This window comes from Oncorhynchus gorbuscha, linkage group LG12 (assembly GCF_021184085.1).
Source record: "Oncorhynchus gorbuscha isolate QuinsamMale2020 ecotype Even-year linkage group LG12, OgorEven_v1.0, whole genome shotgun sequence".
Lineage (NCBI taxonomy): Eukaryota > Metazoa > Chordata > Actinopteri > Salmoniformes > Salmonidae > Oncorhynchus > Oncorhynchus gorbuscha.
In genome coordinates, this window is record NC_060184.1 from 53236108 (window position 1) to 53251936 (window position 15829).

Here is a 15829-nt window from a genome sequence, read left to right on the forward strand (position 1 = left end):
GACCGAGGCTATCACGTCTGCTGCAGACGCAGTTGATGAGCTTAGTTCTCGAGTCCGTTTGGTCGAATGGCGCTAGGAGTGTGTTCAGGTTTCCAAGTTTCAAACATTTTCTCAAATGCCTTTGAAATGGCAGCAGCGGTATGAGAACCAGCACATTCTTGAGCGCGCATTACGGCTTTCCTCAGTACGAAATCCTCATGGACCCACTGTGCTGTCAGACTCCGCATGTTCACGGGGATGACATTGCTGGTCCAAATGTCAGCCGTGAAGCTAATAGCGGTGACGCCCATAGTAAGTAGCTCACGGATGTGCGATTCAACAATACTGTGGTATTGTCGAGTCCGGTAGGGCAACATCTGAAAAATAGCGCCTACTTGGTTACTGTGTACCGGGGCTCGAGGTGCTCGACCAGTCGTCGAAAGCCAACCTCGTCCACGACGGAGAATGGTTGGTTGTCAAGGGCAATGAATTCTATTATCTTGGCGTTAATGGATTTCACCTTTTTTGAGTTGTCTCGCTGAAACGTTCTTACTCTTTCAAATGACTGCTCGACTTGAACTTGTTTAGTTGTTGGAAGTGTGCCCTTAGTTTTTTTTTTTGCTTTTGTACCAAGTAGTCACTGAACGTCTGGGGGCGATGCACTTTCAAATGAGTAATTAGGTTTGGGGGATTGAAAGATTTCACTTTTTCCCCTCCTTCCGGAAATAACAGTATCACAAATGTTTCTTATAGCCTTTTTATCTTCCTTTGAAACTTCAAAATAGATCCACATAGCAGACATTGTGGCCTAGGTTAGGAATTATGTGAATTATGTCTTTTTCGTGGCGTCATTACTTCATCTACCTACATTTATATAGGTACACACGTCAGCTTTGACATCGGATTTGACATCGGCGTAAAACTAGACATCGGGCCGATGTTGGCATTTTTAGCTAATATCGTCCAATTCCGATATGCTTACCGATTTTATATTGTGCATCCCAACCCCAAACCCTCTCATTCATCAACTATCACATCACAACTCTACCTTAGTCCGACATTTTACTGTTGTTCCGAAAAGCAGTGCAGACTAGAAAAATCACTAGCAGAGTGAAAAGCCACTAAGGCCATTCTCTCCCACACTACTGTTGTCACGTCGTTGTCACATCGTTGTCTGGACAAGAAGAGCCTCAACTGTGGCTACAGTGCGGGATAACCAAGCGGCAAGCACATACTTTGTACTCTCACTTTGGGTTGAGATTTCACAGGGGGCTTTTTTTCAAGGTTAAACAGCGGTCAGGAAGATACCTCTCTGTGCACAGTGGAAGTGGATAACCACGTACCGAATGACTCGCACTCAATTTCTCTCTCGCTCTCTGATTCCCAACAAAACCTGAGGGGTTTAATTTCCTCCTCTACTCATCCGGACTTTAAAGACCTAGATCCAAGGGAGATGAGATAGCTGCCCACGGCCCCATCCTCTCCCCTGGGTGTTGGATGAGCACGCTTAACCACTCCTCTCCCCTCCCCACACACTCCCATGCAAACACACACACACGCAGACAAACACACACACACCCTTCTCCCCATGAGGGAGCTGAGCTGTGACATGGCTGGCCACGGGCTGGCCTGGTCCTCAGTGTGAGGGATAACAGCCGCCATGTTAAGACAGCTGTGTGGGCAGCCAGGCCAGGCCGCTCTGCGTTACGTGATACACTGGATGGTTCTGACACAGTCGCAAGGTGGACACAAAATGACTTAGACGCAGATGCGGGGGGGGGGGGTTACATTACAGGTGGACACAAAATGACTTGCACACAGTTGCGTGGTTGACACATTGTGATTAGTAACCCCCTCTATTTCCTTATGGATTGTTTTTGGTGGCAAAATAAACACTGTGGACAGCCTCTTGTGTGGCATGGTCTGCGGCACTAACCACTAGACCACACAGGCCAGGGTCTGTATATTTTCTTTGGAAGCTCCATGGGTTTGCCACCTGTCACATTTGAGAATCACAATCCATAGAACTCATTGAGTGACTCATACCAGTGAGTATATCTTCTCCCTTCCCTCAGAGACTTGTGAAAGACTTTATTCAATGTTCGCAACATTTGGCCGATCCCTTGCATACCTCTCTCCCCAGGCTTCTGGCCCAGCTACACTGTTATTCCTTAACTCCAAGGTCACCTAGATAACAGTGGCACAGTGAGAAGCAGCACTCTCTCTCTCTGGCAGGAATTTGCGATCATCCACTGAAAGCGAAATAAATGCTTCCATTTTTTTAAAAACTTTAACTCTAACACGAACAACATGCAGGAAAAAGTTGAAATGTGATTTTATTCACTCTGGGATTTTCAGAGTTGGAGCGTGTACTATGTTCTTCAGATGTTTTATTTCTGTGTTACATATTTAATAACGTGAATGTACGGTCAACAGAGATGATGTAATAGTTTGGAATCTAGGTCCCTTACAGAAGTCTTACACGATTGCAAGTCTACTATGCTGTAATGCTAAGTTCGTTATGACACTGAAATGTCAACGGACTGGTTAAAACCAACCATATTGGATATATATTTTGACTTTCTCCCCAAAGCTTAGAGTGAGACAATTCTTATCCCTCCAAAACCCTCTAACTGAGATACTGTGTTATTTTCATAAAGAGACATGTCATGGCTCTAATTCCTGTGTGTCTCAATTTACACAATCACCTCAGTGTAGCAGGTGTCTGTCCAGACATCTGTTTTTAATCAGCCCATCTCAGCAGTCTCAACGGCTGTCAGAACAGGAGGCAGGAGCTGAGGCTATTTAATGGTTTCTGCTCAGGTCCTCTCCAGCCACTCCACAAGTGCCGCCTTCAGATCAGAATGACTCCTCGGTCTGAAACAAACGACAGCCGCAGGGCTTGAGGAGTTAACACAGACACGTGCAGACCTGCCATCCCGGGAGGTGGAGGGTGTTAAAGTGGGGCCTGGAGGTTGGGGCTGGAGGTTTGGGGTTGATGGGATGCTGAGGGGACAAGTGACCCATAGATTGGCGCCGTGCCTGGGGTTTAATCCTGAGGGAATGGGGGGTGGCGGGGGGGACAGGATGAGGGCTGTGGAATAAGCCTTTTTGACAGAACCAGACCTGATAACACCCCTAGACAGACAATAGTCTTTACGCACACAAGTCTCACAATGCACACATGGAAAACAGAGTAGTTCAGCTAATCTGGCCAGCTAATCTTCTGATGTAGCAGGATTCTTTGGTATGAGACACAACAGCATTGTTTGCAGAGGCGTAGTTTACTTACAACACAAGTCTGAGTCACACTGGAAGTCAACATATAATTGTTGTTATTAGACAGGTTTTTGTTCTGATTCACCTCTGTCAGAATCGCTGATAACTGACATTTTCACATTTTATTAACCTGGTAGGCTAGTTGAGAACAGGTTCTCACTTACAACTGCGACACAAACAACAACACAAAGTTACACATGGAATAAACAAGCGTACAGTCAATAACACAATAGAAAAAAAAGAAAGTCTATATACAGTGTGTGCAAATGGCGTGAGGAGTTAACCTGTTGCGACGAGCAATCCTGTATCCGGGATCCTATTTATAGCCTCAAGCTCATTACCATAACGCAACGTTAACTATTCATGAAAATCGCAAATGAAATGAAATAAATATATTTGCTCTCAAGCTTAACCTTTTGTTAACAACACTGTCATCTCAGATTTTCAAAATATGCTTTTGAACCATAGCTAAACAAGCATTTGTGTAAGAGTATTGATAGCCTAGCATTCAGCATGCACCATTTTCACAAAAACAAGAAAAGCATTCAAATAAAATAATTTACCTTTGAAGAACTTCAGATGTTTTCAATGAGGAGACTCTCAGTTAGATAGCAAATGTTCAGTTTTTCCAAAAAGATGATTTGTGTAGAACAAATCGCTCCGTTTTGTTCATCACGTTTGGCTACGAAAAAAACCTGTATCCAGGAGTGTAATTCTCTCCGCAAGCTCATTAGCATAACGCAACGTTAACTATTCATGAAAATCGCAAATTAAATGAAATAAATATATTAGCTTTCAAGCTTAGCCTTTTGTTAACAACACTGTCAACTCAGATTTTCAAAATATGCTTTTGAACCATAGCTAAACAAGCATTTGTGTAAGAGTATTGATAGCCTAGCATAGCATTAAGACTGGCATTCAGCATGCAACATTTTCACAAAAACAAGAAAAGCATTAAAATAAAATAATTTACCTTTGAAGAACTTCAGATGTTTTCAATGAGGAGACTCTCAGTTAGATAGCAAATGTTCAGTTTTTCCAAAAAGATGATTTGTGTAGACAAATCGCTCTGTTTTGTTCATCACATTTGGGTAAGAAAACCCCCGAAAATTAAGTCATTACAACGCGAACGTCTTTTCAAATTAACTCCATAATATCGACAGAAACATGGCAAACGTTGTTTAGAATCAATCCTCAAGGTATTTTTGACATATCTATCGATGATAAATCATTCGTGGCAGTTTGGTTTCTCCTCTGAAGAAATGGAACGCGCATGGACCTTGAGATTACGCAATAATTTTGACACAGGACACCGGCGGACACCTGGTAAATGTAGTCTCTTATGGTCAATCTTCCAATGATATGCCTACAAATACGTCACAATGCTACAGACACCTTGGGGAAACGACAGAAAGTGCAGGCTCATTCCTGGCGCATTCACAGCCATATAAGGAGACATTGGAACACAACGCCTTCAGAATCTTGGGCATTTCCTGTATGAAATTTCATCTTGGTTTCGCCTGTAGCATTAGTTCTGGGGCACTCACAGATAATATCTTTGCAGTTTTGGAAACGTCAGAGTTTTTTATTTCCAAAGCTGTCAATTACATGCATAGTCGAGCATCTTTTTGTGACAAAATATCTTGTTTAAAACGGGAACGTTTTTTTATCCAAAAATTAAAAGAGCGCCCCCTATCTCGAAGAAGTTAAGGCAATAAATAGGCCATAAAGGAAACAAGTATTTGACCTGCAAAGCATGACTTAGTACTTGGTGGCAAAACCCTTGTTGGCAATCACAGACGTTTCTTGTAGTTGGCTACCAGGTTTGCACACATCTCAGGAGGGATTTTGTCCCACTCCCCTTTGCAGATCTTCTTCAAGTCATTAAGGTTTTGAGGCTGACGTTTGGCAACTCGAACCTTCAGCTCCCTACCTTATTGGGCAATTCTGTTATTTGTTTACGTTGTGTTTGAGTTCATATTTCATTCCTAATCTCATATGGATGAATGAGTCATGTTTTGGATACTGGCTGAGCACCAGTATCAGTTGTCACTGGAAAAGATCTGTCTGTCGATTACAGGTTCTCTCTCCAGCAGGTTGTGTGTGTGTGTGTGTGTGTGTGTGTGTGTGTGTGTGTGTGTGTGTGTGTGTGTGTGTGTGTGTGTGTGTGTGTGTGTGTGTGTGTGTGTGTGTGTGTGTGTGTGTGTGTGTGTGTGTGTGTGTGTGTGTGTGTGTGTGTGTGATAGAAAGAGCTTGAGTCGTGAGTTTAGTGTACTGTAATATCAGCGTGTGTGTGCTGGAGTTGTGAGTGTAGTGCGGTGTAGTATCTGATATAACTGATATAGGCACAGGTCAAAGAAAAAACAATGCTGGGGTCAATGGTGCGCAAGGAGCATGCACGTAAAGGTCAAAGAAGACAGGAACAGATGGAGGAGAGTGATCGGAGGGCATGATGATGATGGGCAACTGTAGAGTTGAAAGGAGTGATCTTTTCCCTATTTGCATGGGTCAATCAAACAAATCCAGGTCTGATAAGATTGTTTGAACCTTCAGTGTGTGTGTGTGTGCATGCTGGGATTACAGGAGGTAAAGACGCACATGAAAGAGAGATGAACATTTGCTTAAGTAATGTCAAATCTAATGAAAAGTTCCGTGTGTGACTAAGAGTGTGTTTGTGCGAATGTGTGTGTTTGTTCGTGCCGCTGTGTTGCCCGCCCGCCCACCCCTCCCTCTCCTTTTTGAGGTGGAGGATCATTTGGTGTGGGTGGAGTAAAGGGGTGTGAGTGGTCCCCAGTAAGCGTTTCACTAGACACTTTAATAATGGGGATCAGGGCCCTGCGACTCTTCCGCACTCAGAGGAAACTACACCTCGCCTCTGTCCCAAATGGCACCCTATTCCATTTATGGGTGGACTACTTTTGACCTTTGGGCCCTGGTCAAAAGTAGAGCACTTACATAGGGAGTAGGGTGCCATTTGCGGGCGCACCCATTGTGACTTACTCTCAGATGTTAACTTAACTATGAGAGAATGTGGGAGATGTGATGCTAAGACTTTACTGAAGATATTACTTAAGAGGTAACAGGTAGTATCTCACATTTCTTGTTACCTTCTCCCGTTTCTTCGCTATGATCTATTATATTCAGACAGAGATTGTTACAATTACAAAATGTTACCAATGGATCAAAATAAAATACAAAACACTATTTTGTATTTGTTTATTTTTTTTTATTCTTTGAAATACAAAATACATTTAACTACAAGCCTTCACAACAACCACATTCTTATTAACAACAAAAAAACTGGTATGTTGTTGTTTATATACCTTAGTTGAATTCCCTGACTGTAAGTCACTCTGGATAAGAGGGTCTGCTAAATGACCAAAATTTACAAATTACAAAGCACACTGGGTCCATATTATTTTAAAGAAGTATTTAAATATGTATTTCAAATCCATGTAACAGAAAACTGTGTGTGTGTGTGTGTGTGTGTGTGTGTGTGTGTGTGTGTGTGTGTGTGTGTGTGTGTGTGTGTGTGTGTGTGTGTGTGTGTGTGTGTGTGTGTGTGTGTGTGTGACCTGAGAGAAGAAGCACCTCCGTGGGTTCGTGGACAGATAAGGATTTATTTTATTCTCTGAGAACTTCTTACCACAGGCTCTGAGCCACATTCTCATCTTCACAATCATCAGATATACACAGAGTGGCTCAAATTAGACCTAAACTGTTATACAGGCCAGGACAAACTCTCTGGAAAAGAGTGTGTTCTCTCTCTGTGTGTGTGTACGGGTGTGGATCCTCTTAGAATGAAAACCATCAGAGCTGTTATTACGGGAAAGCCGGAAGCGTCAGAAGGGATAAATCATACTCGGAGTACTAATGTTATGACATTAAAGAACAAGTCTAGACAGGAAGTGATGCCAGAGCTCTGTCAGCAAATTGTGTGTGTGTGTGTGTGTGTGTGTGTGTGTGTGTGTGTGTGTGTGTGTGTGTGTGTGTGTGTGTGTGTGTGTGTGTGTGTGTGTGTGTGTGTGTGTGTGTGTGTGTGTGTGTGTGTGTGTGTGTGTGTGTGTGTGGAAAGGACAGTAATGGGTAAATGACCTGTTAAGACCTGGGTAGCCCAGACCTGTTAAACTCAATCCCAAAATTGCATGACAGTTACAGGCACCAGTACAAAACAGAACCAGTAAAGCAAGCATGTAAGGTATTCCATGACCAACAACCTCGTGTTATTCCCAACGTTTATCTTCTGATGTAATCACCTGTAACTTTAAATGCTGTGCAACATAAACTCTTGAATTTCACGTGATCACAGGCGTTTCACATGTGATCTCGTGCAAAAGCAACCTGTGAGACTATGAAAGTACACGTGAAAACATATCTTCGGTGTGAAATAAATGTGACATGGCGACGCAAAATTTCAACACGCGATGGCATGAAACTACACGTGACAACATTTGATACATTTTTCACGTGTAAAATTGCACGTGAATGTTTTTCATACGTGAGAATGAGATTTTCACATGTGAACGTTTTTCACGTGAAAATGCTGCTCACATGTGAACTCTACAACTGACCTCGCATGTCTCTTATGTTTTCACATGTGAAACTGCACATTTCCTGGGTTTTTTACAAACATTTGTACAGGGAGTAATGAAATGGTATGGGGGGTTTTAAGTTAAGTGGTACGCTGTTCAGCTAAAATATTGTAAACATCTTCAATCAATCTGATTCCATTTGACATGATCACTTAGTGCTGACTTTTCAATATGACCCCACCTGGGATTTGATCTCTCACAACCTTGGGCCACAAAGTCTGTAGAATACCAAAGTCCCCTACAGATTCATTACCTATAATACATCTCTGCACTTAGCAGTGCAGATGGCACATTTAAGTTAGCAAATAATCTGACTATTCTCTCATCATTAATTTAATTTTCAGCAATTTGAGGGTTTTCTGTATAGTTTAATGTTGGTGGGGAATAATGTTACCCCTGAATCACCATGATGAATACAATACAATATTTTTTTTCTTGAGTGTATTTTTTAAAAGATTTACTTTGAAGTCCAAAGTGTAGGGACACAGGCGAAGTCAGTAATCGCCACAGACATGGTGGCATAGCAGGAAGTTTGGAATGCTGTGAACCAAGAGGGTGTGAGTTCAAATCCCAGGTGAGGACATGTTGAATAATATAATATATAATAATAATATATGCCATTTAGCAGACGCTTTTATCCAAAGCGACTTACAGTCATGTGTGCATACATTCTACGTATGGGTGGTCCCGGGAATCGAACCCACTACCCTGGCGTTACAAGCGCCATGCTCTACTAACTGAGCTACAGATATGTAGTCAGATATGTAAGTTGATGACATCTTAAGGACTAATCTTTGTTTTGTAGGGCATTGCCTGTGAAATCTCATGAAAAATATCCACATGTTAAACTTCATGTGAAATATAATCACATGTGAAGTGTTCGAAAACCATATGGTTTCGCATGTGATTTTTTAAACTTATTAATGGAATACAACTTTACTTGCTATTTAGAGACATACTAGCAATTTCATTGTACAAATATGGTGAAGATGGACCGTCTGAGTGGTCGTTAGGTTCTATGTCCCATGCTGCGAGGGGAGAGACCAGTGGTGGATTGGGACCAGAAATCAGCCAAGGCATTTCTAATACACCAGGCCATTTTTTTTCCTAGAGGCCCCCATTTATTATCCAAATAATGATTATTCTGTGCAACAATTTTTTTTTATTTAGACTGTCGCTCTTGGCTAAAGATGGACTGGTCCACCTGGCATTTTCCCGAACTTCCCTATGGCTCGTCTGTTTCTCAGAGACACTGATTTTAAGTTTTACCAGTATTACCAGTGAGGTTTAGCCTAGCAGACTGAGGTCTTATCTGTTCTGGGGACCGGTGTCATCGTTCTGTCTTCTTCCAGCCCTCATGAGATGGGAGGCTGTAAACACCAAAGTAGATTGGGGACATTTCAGAGCTATTCATTTGATCTAAAACACACTGTCAAACTTGTAAATCGATTTACTGCTCCCAGATAAATCTTGTCCCAGTGCACAAAAGTATAATATTTTTCAATGCATGACTTAGAGCTTTAAAAAAAAAAAAAAAAAAGTGTTGATTTTGAATAGTGTGTTTTGTGTGTGTGTGCGTCCACATGCGTATGTGGTTGCCCTGGTTCTATACACACACACACACACACACACACCCACATCCCTTGACTGCTCTCCCCTGACACTGTGGTGGTGATTTTTATCCTTGGCAGGCTGGACTGGAAGTCACCACCATCCTTCTATCCAGTCTGGGGGAGAACAGAACAGAACAGTGGGGCTGGAATAACAGCAGGATGTGTGTGTTCAGCAGACCAGGGGAGTTTCCACTAGACTAGGATATGGGAAGCTCTGCAGGAGGGAGATAATCGCTGTGCTGGTAATTCACTGTAAATATCTTCTATTCTATTAAATGTCTTCAAACCTGGAGGGAAATATTTAATCTATTTAATTCTGCTTATGATCAGGAATGTGACTGATGACTGGGCATGTATGCCTCTTATGTACAGGTTGAAATTGAGAGCATATTGATTCAGTATTTGTAGTAAGTTGGTCGGATGAACAAGCAACTGAGCGACACTGTATTGATTGCCACAGCGCATTGTAATAATATGTGAACTTTCAGAACGTCAACTTTCTGTAAATCTCCAACCTTCCATTTGCATCGCTCGTAGGAGTATGTTTGGCTCGTGAAAGTACGGGAGTCTGAGTTTGCTGTCGGCGAGCCCTCTATGTTTGTGTGCTCAGGCTAATATGTTTTGTATAGGCTCTCTCAGTGCAGGCACACGGAGGTCTGTATGTGAGTCTGAGGTCTGCCTGAGTGAATGTAATCGAATGGCTGGGCAAAATCAGTTGTGCACATTTCAAAGTTGCTGAAACCGATTGAACGTAGGTTCTGGGAAGGTCAATGGACCTGTCATCATGTGGTCTCATATGGTTTGTTTTTTTGCGTCTCAAATGGCACCCTATTCCCTTTTGCCCAAAAGTAGTGCGCTACATCTTTTTTTTGTGCACTACAAAAAGGATGCCCTTTTGGGATGCTGTCCATCTCTGGCTAGAGGGATTTCACAGCTAAACCCTCGTTTGAACGTTGCCACTATCTCTTTTTCCCAGACTCTGGATCTTATAAGACTGTACAACAGTAGGCTAAGTCAGGCAGCTACTCCTACCTCTGAATGTGTCAGCGTGTGCTTTATCTGCTTTGACTGCAACTCTTGCTACAATTATTCATTTTTGTTCATGTTTTTTTCCATTAACCTATTTTTTTTAAATATATATTTTACAACTTTGCTGCTGCATACACATACATTGATACATGATACTTTTATATCCAGCAATCCCATACCAATAATTAATTTATTGATGACAGGGCGTAGGAATTCGATATGCCGTAATGTGTCTGATGTAATGTTTCTGTTACAGTGTAAGTCTGGTATGTCTGTTTTGACTACAGTTATTACCTAATAAAAATATCCATTTATCGCCGACAGAGAGTAAATATGAATTTGATATGCCGTAGTGTGCAACCACCGGGAAAACCGCCTCGAGTCCACAGATTATAGCCCTTCTTCATGGAACGCCGTGATTGGCTTTGATTGTTGATGCTGTAAAGTCAACGAACCAATTGGCCTGGTCTGTCCAGCCCCAGGCAGGCAGTCTGTCTGAAGGTCATGTGATGATTTTGGAGGGAGAGGGGGATTAGAGGTGGAGTGTGGTATGAGAGGGGTTACGGAGCGGCAGGTTAGCCTAGTGGTTAGAGCGTTGGACTAGTAACCGGAGGGTTGCAAGTTCAAATCCCTGAGCTGACAAGGTACAAAACAGTTAACCCACTGTTCTAGGCCGTCATTGAAAATAAAAATTTGTTCTTAACTGACTTGCCTAGTTAAATAAAGGTAAAATAAATAAATAGAGGGGGACACAGCCATAATGAATGGGAATGGATGACAAGGGGATACTAGTGTGTAACACTAGTACACAACTTTTCACCAGAGCCCTGTAGGCACTACCCAGGGAATAGTGTGCCATTTGGGACACAGCCTGGATGATACAAAAGACCGTGAAGCGTTGGAGACCCACAGACAGACACGAGGATACTGAATGCGCTGAGCAGAAAATGGAGCCATCTCTGAGATGATCTGGGAATTCAAACCACAGCCTTTAGAGTAGTCAACCAATGCCATGTCTGTTTGGTGGTGAACCGTAAAGTAACAGATCTTGCATTCTTCCTCGTCAGGTGTTCAGCAAAAACTCCGGACCCCAATTTTGGACCATAAAGTGGCTTACAATATCCAGCTGAGCGTCTATCCTTTTGTTGCTGGGCCACGCAGGCATACGGATAAACCTGTCCGATCTGAGGAGCCGCTCTGTTAACACACAGATATACAGTTAGGGTTAGAGAGGGTGGTTCGACGGTGTGTCTTGCTGTATTCCCACGGTGTACAGGGCAGCATGTAGAAATACAGTACACAGACAGAGTGTATACTGTTAAGGGACTCCAGATGTGATACTCATACAGATCAGGTCTCAGCACTGTACAATACCTCTGATCATCTGTCTGAAACCACGACGCCACAACCATAATGATGTTTAGACAATGGGGCGCCAGGTATCCTAGTGTTTAGAGCGTTGGGCCAGCAACTGGAAGGTTGCTGGATCGAATCCCCGAGCTGACCAGGTAAAAATCTGTTGTTCTGCCCCTGAGCAAGGCAGTTAATCCACTGTGCGCTGAAGACGTGGATGTTGATTATGGCAGCCCCCTGCCTCTCTGATTCAGATTGGTTGGGTTAAATGCCGAAGACACATTTCTGGTGAATACATTTAGTTGGACAACAATGGTATGGAATTTTTCTTATTTCTTGACTTTTCATCCATCTGTTTTTGTGGCATCTGCTTGTTTGTGAATCCAGGAAATGTACCTAAATTGTATGCAAAAGTAACCTGATTTGACACTCGTGAAAATCTTTCAAGGCTCGAAAGACATTAGAGACACACACACGCGTAACCAGTGTGAAATGGCTAGCTAGTTAGCGGTGCGCGCAAGTAGAGCTTCAATCACTCGCCTTTTCAAGGGCTGCAGCTTTTGTGCAGCGATGGGTAACAATCCTTCGTGGGAGGCAGTTGTTGATGTGCTCAGAGGGTCCCTGGTTCAAGCCCAGGTCGGAGCGAGGAGGGGGACGGAAGCAACACTGTTATGCACACAAAGTAAAATGCTACTCTATAAAAACTCATATAGCAGCCAAACCGTTTATACATTTGACGGAGAATAATAAAGGAATTTTAAGGGATGTATTCAATGAGTATAACAAAACAGACATCAAACACCCAATGGGGCGGCAGGTAGCCTAGTGGTTAGAGTGTTGGGCCAGTAACCGAAAGGTTGCAGGTTTTGAATCCCAGAGCTGACAAGGTAAAAATCTGTCAAGGCAGTTAACCCACTGTTCCCCTGGTGCCGTGGATGTCGATAATGGCAGCCCCCTGCACCTCTCTAATTCAGAGGGGTTGTGTTAAATGCAGAAGACACATTTCAGTTGAATGCAATTAGTTGTACAGTTGACTAGGTACCCCCTCCGCCCCCCCCCCCCCCCCCCCTTCTGCAATGGACACCACCTCTGGAAAGAAACCATTTTGGACATTTAAATGTGAACAATGGCGAAACTGCAACTAAAAGGCATGCTGGATCTTTTATTAAAGACTTTGAAAACAGAACATGCTCTCTCGGAGTAGTAAATAGTGTAACGTGGAGGAGCAATATCCAATTACCTTGGTAAAGTAGTAACCTTCCGACTGAATGCGTTTTGATTCATTTGTTCCCGACGGCCATAATCATTGTCATCTTGTGTAATCACTTACTGTACCTGTATCAAACGTGTTCACTTCTCCGTGCCACACACTCTGTCAGTGACCTACATAGAATGATATGACTGCCTACTCAGTGCTGAAATAGTAGGTGTTCGACGGTGTCCATTGACTGTCATCGCTAACTAAACCACACACGGTGACATGTGGAATTTAGGTCTAACTCCCCAGCCGTGACCGGATCAACGTGTGGTCGATGTGTCTTAACAGCTTTTCTGTGATAATGGGGTGCCTGCCAGAGAGAGGGAGGGAGGATATATGTGTTTGTGTGTGTTTGTGCGTGTGTGTGAAAGGGAGAGAAGGAGGATAACTTGCTAAGCTCATCCGATAGACAACACCTCATTTTGGTGTTGATGTAAACTTTATTACCACCATCCGCAGGGAGCCTCTCTCTCTCCATCTTGCTCAGTATGTGTTTTACCACATGTGACAGTATGTTTTTAACACTGCCAGGTTTTCAGAGCAGCCTGGTACTGTATCTACCGCAACATAATTGGTTGCACTCATAAATAATTACTTTTCACTCATAAATAATTCCAATTCAGTTCAAATTACCGAGCGTGCTCCTTGGTTTCGGATGACACATCAACTGAACTTGGCCCTCCATCATCATGGGCCATGCCTACAAAGGCCTTACCTTTCTACTCACGGCGCAATTGAGTTGTAGTGCTCGGGTCATCAGGGCTGCGTCCCAAATGGCCGCCTATTCCCTATATAGTGCACTACTTTTGACCAGGGCCGTATGGGAATATGCTGCCATTTGGGATGCCACCCCAGATATACCCAGAGGATGCTGCTGCAATGTCCGGTGACCGGTCACTCCTGTGGTGGTGACACTGAAGGTGTCATCCACTCAACGATGTCATCTGAATAATAATGGTGGTGTGGAGGGTGATGACTATTAAAAACAATCATACAGTTATTAATAGCAAAGGATTTAGTAGACTATAGTTTATGTTGGCTCTATTGGAAAGCAGATACAGTACACTCTAAGAAATATATATTTTAATTATCTCAAACAGTTCTGTTCAAATTGCTGCCTTGCTTCTTGACATGTTTGATGACCATCTCACCTCTCCCTTTCCCCACGTTCTCTCTCTCTCTCTCTCTCTCTCTCTCTCTCTCTCTCTCTCTCTCTCTCTCTCTCTCTCTCTCTCTCTCTCTCTCTCTCTCTCTCTCTCTCTCTCTCTCTCTATATATTCCATCAGTCCTTACAGGGCATGTTGTCTTCTCTCCATTCTGAGCTTGACATTCAGAGGTACTTGCTGAAAATCCAATTTCCCCACACAGTTAGTCTGATTTTTATCTTATCTGCATCATGCCTGGGCGTGTGACTGTCTGCATCCCAGCTAACCTGTCTGTCAGGGTTGGGATCTATTTTAATTGAAGGCAGTCAATTCAGGAAGAAAACTGAAATTCCAATTCAGTGTTTGGGGGTGTCAATGACTTCTCAATAAACTGAAAAGGAGAAGCTATTTATGTCAAAATTGTCATTGTGTGTGCACCTGGGTGTGTCCTCAGAACTGTTAGCTTGATAAAGGGCTCTCTGTGTGCTGACCTCTCAATGCTAACCTTACAATACTACCAGGCTTCTCAATGAGCTCCACAGCCTTTAACACTCTGCCAGGCCCACAGGACTGTCTGCCTGATGAACTCATTAGTGGCTTTAATCAGTCTCGCTACACCCTTGGTTGTTTTTCCCTTGGTTGTTGTGCAAAGCTTGAAAACTAACTTGAAAAAAAGCGTTGTGCTGGAGTTATTTGTATTTTTTCTACAATGTCGATTTTGGGGCTGTAACTACCAGTCAATGAGGGGGATACTCCAGCACAACCAAATTACTGCCTGCTCCACATCAGTCAATGGGCTGAGGGGGATACCCCAGCACAACCAAATTACTGCCCTCTCTTCCATTTTTAGCAATTGCGCCATGGGAAATTATGGTGTGTGTGTGTGTGTGTGTGTGTGTGACAACATATAACAGGCAGTGTCTGTCTGCAATCTGCACTGATGCAAACAATTGACACCCAAATAGACTTGAATGCATGACTAGAATGTCACACAATGGCACTGGGCTTTTCACTGTGTTCACATTGTAGTTAAAAAGCTTGTCTTTTGTCTTAAACACTTAAAAGAAGTAACACTAGTGTTTGGTTCAGATGGCTTTGTTGGTTAAAGAATGGTGCTTGCAACACAGAGTTATGGTGGGTTTGATTCCTGCATGTGACACTGGCACATAGCTTAGGGAAATTGTGTTTCAGTTTGTGTAAGCTTCCTATGTAGGGTTGCAAAATCCCAGTAACCTTCCCAGAGTACATTTTGAGGGGGACCTTTTGGGAAAGTTACCGGAATTTTTTACAACCCTTTTCCTGTGTATCGTGACCCCCTCTTGAACCTCTTTCTCCTCTTCTCCCTTATAGAGCAGAAGCCCTAAACACGGCCTTAGCAGCTCCAGTGTAGGGGACCAGGCTGAGCACCTCTCCCTGGCCTCCCTGGAGTCTCTGGACACCATGTCAGAGGCTGATGCCCCCACCACCTTCACCAGAGGCAGCCGCTCCCGCGCCAGCCTGCCCGTAGTGCGCTCCACCAACCAGACCAGGGACCGCTCACTAGGTAGGGGACCACAACATGGCCACACTGTGTTTTGATGC

At 43.3% G+C, this 15829-nt stretch overlaps 1 protein-coding gene across 1 annotated transcript in view; it reads left to right on the top strand.

Annotated features, from left to right (window-relative positions):
- LOC123990392 (sickle tail protein homolog) overlaps positions 1 to 15826 on the top strand; it is a 32895-nt gene extending 17069 nt beyond the window's left edge. The window contains exon 3 of the mRNA XM_046290949.1: positions 15599 to 15826. Within this exon, the coding sequence (XP_046146905.1) occupies positions 15599 to 15826 (228 nt within the window). The remainder of the gene's footprint in view (positions 1 to 15598) is intronic.
- Positions 15827 to 15829: the final 3 nt, after the last annotated feature.